At 49.7% G+C, this 2,757-nt stretch overlaps 1 protein-coding gene across 1 annotated transcript in view; it reads right to left on the bottom strand.

Annotated features, from left to right (window-relative positions):
• LOC119299761 overlaps positions 1 to 901 on the bottom strand; it is a 5,341-nt gene extending 4,440 nt beyond the window's left edge. Inside the window, exon 1 of the mRNA XM_037576910.1 lies at positions 853 to 901. Coding sequence (XP_037432807.1) covers positions 853 to 901 — 49 coding nt within the window. The remainder of the gene's footprint in view (positions 1 to 852) is intronic.
• Between the last annotated feature and the right edge of the window lie 1,856 nt (positions 902 to 2,757).

Genomic DNA, 2,757 nt, shown 5'->3' with positions numbered 1-2,757 from the left:
CCCCCTTTTCTTTTTATAATTTAAAAAGCAAATAACTTTCTATTTAGGACACGGTTTTAATTACTCTAGGCCATTTAAACACTTAGTTAAAATGTTGGTTCACCACCAATATTAACAAATTAAAATTTGCCACAAGATGAATATTTTATTTTAGACATTTGAAAACTTTTGAGTTTGACTTGATTTTGAATTTGAATTTGAATTTGAATGGGATTTAGAACAATGTGAGTTTATCAACTGTAACCGTAATGACGTGACCTCATTAGTAAAGGATTACTATAGCTTAATTATCCGGACGTCACAGCCGTACAGAAGGTTGTCACTCAAACCATGCTGGAGTTAGAGACTTTAGTGGTCTCAGAGAGCACGTGCTCCCCGTGTGCTTCACTGTCGCGACAACAACCACATCAACAAGGAGAACACAAAGTGCTTTCTAAGATTTGTAGCCTGTGGACATGAAACGGCAACCGGTTGTGCATCACTCCTTTTCAAGGTTTTGGTTACCGGTCGAAATTTAAAATTTCCCATAGTTATCGCGTATTTTCGTGCCCCTGGGTAAATTCCCATACCGAGCAAAAAATACCAGTTAGGAGTACTTTTTTTTATTGACGACATTCAGATTAGTAGTGAAGTATGGTTCTACAGTACACTGAAGGGTGGGTTCGGCGGTCAGGGCAATAGGACCCATCCCTCAATGTCATGGACACCAGTAAATATGCCAATTGCTAAGAAATAATCTATTGTAGACGTATTTTTTTATCATCTCTAAATTACATGCGAGATTAAGATAAGACTATCTTATCAATTATTATACATGCCTTTAGATACGTCACATGTTTCTAGGCGCGTTACATCGTACCTGGCTGTACGCCGAGTCTTGCGGGTTCGTGTTGCGGAGCATGCCCGACACATGGCTTATAGCCTAATACGCCGGGTGACCGATAAAAAACTCTCGGCGTACATGTGGCCATAAGGTGAAAAATAATTTCCCTGTAGTGATAGTACATGATGGCGAGGCAGTGTTAGCGCTCAAAGCACCATGCCGACGGTGTCGTCTCCTCGCCGCCGCTCACAAGTCACAGTTGGACAACCTGCAAGAAGAAGGCCGTTCTGATGGGTCAATCCGCTCCTGCACAACAAAGTACGTATCCGAGACTCCGAGTGCGTACGTGCATGATCCGTAGGCCTCGATCGGTACCTGACTACGTGGATGATCGTGGGCCGCTCCGAGAGTCCGAATCCTAATCGGGATGGGTCAGAGATTTACTCCGAATTATGATTGTGGAATCTGGAATCTAGTTTTGCTGGAGTCCGAGTACAACTGAGGAGTTACTCTTCCTCTGAGAGCGCAATTCCGAATCGGCAGACGAATCATCGCCATATATGATATAAGCTCAGGAGCATATGCTTGCACGAACGTACTACCACAGCAGGCGATCCGTTGACGGGCGAGAGGTATTTTTCACCATCGATCGAGGAGGATCACAGGCGGAGAATATCCAGATACCAACCACTCCATTTAAAACACCATGGAAGGACCGAGCGTCGTCCAGCTTGAGTGTTACCCTCCTGCTACGCCCAAGGTGGAGAAAGAGGTGGGCGAAGATGAAGATGAAGATGTGCTGAGTTCCGACGATGACTACGAGAGAAACTACGACGAGTTAAGTACTGGGGCCTCGATGACCACGTCCACGCTGAAGAGCAATGAAAAAGGAGACGACAAGCACATCGTGGTGGTCTACCGTCACACCCTCTTATCGGCGCCGTCGGACGGAGGCGAGCTGCTAGTGCGGGGAGACATGGAGGGGCACACGATCCGGTTCGTCGTCCCGCGTGCCGGCGACACTGCGACGGCTCTGCGGTTGGTCGGCGCGTCGCTGTCCGCGACGGTACACTCCGCCCACGTCAGTGAAAGTCTACGGGACCTATGGTTTGGCTTGATCTCGTTGCCCGAGATAATGCACGGCCTTGGGCGGCGACGCCGGCGAGCCGGAGTGGTGGTGCACTTTAACGTATTTAGCTTCCCGAAGGCTTACTACACCCAGGAGCGCAGGGAGAGCGTGCACGCGGTTGTAGAGGGCTTGTTCGAGGAGCCGTGGCCCGAGTGCCAGTGCCATGGTGGAATGGAGTACCGCCTGCCGGAAACGGTGCCGATGCGGCGCATCGCGGAGAGCGAAGCAGCTGGGCAGCATTGCCCCGTCTGTTTGCACCTGCTCGAGGGAGACGATCTTGCTGCGTGGCCGGGGTGCTCTAGGGCCCACGTCTTCCATGGTGCGTGCTTGAAGCTCGCGCTCAAGAAGATTGACAGGTGCCCCATCTGCAGGTGCTTCTGGCAAATCGAGCCCGAACCATTACCACTAGACACCACTGAAGATAAGGAGGAGAGCAACGGCGAGGGTGACGGGGACGCGGCCATGGCGATTGCCGCCGACGGCGCTAAGCCTAAAAACATTCGGCAGGATGTAGCTAGAGTAGTCTTGGGTGTCGTTTTGTTTGTTTGTATGATAGGGTTAATCAGATTCATGGTGCATGCATTACGGGTGATACGATCCTAGTAGTTACCAATTTCCTGGATTCGATCGGGTCGAGGGACTGGAACGAGGGTCGAACGTCGAAGATCTCTTTGTGCGTGGCTGTTTGATGTGTTTTGTGCTAATCAGAAAAAGACTCATCTAGGAGTAGGTGGCAACCGTGTGCCCTCTAGGGATTCCTGGCAACCTGCTCTATTAGGAAAGTTTTGGTCCCCCATGCAAAATT

This window comes from Triticum dicoccoides, chromosome 5A (genome assembly GCF_002162155.2).
Source record: "Triticum dicoccoides isolate Atlit2015 ecotype Zavitan chromosome 5A, WEW_v2.0, whole genome shotgun sequence".
Lineage (NCBI taxonomy): Eukaryota > Viridiplantae > Streptophyta > Magnoliopsida > Poales > Poaceae > Triticum > Triticum dicoccoides.
This window is presented reverse-complemented; position numbering and strand designations above follow the sequence as displayed.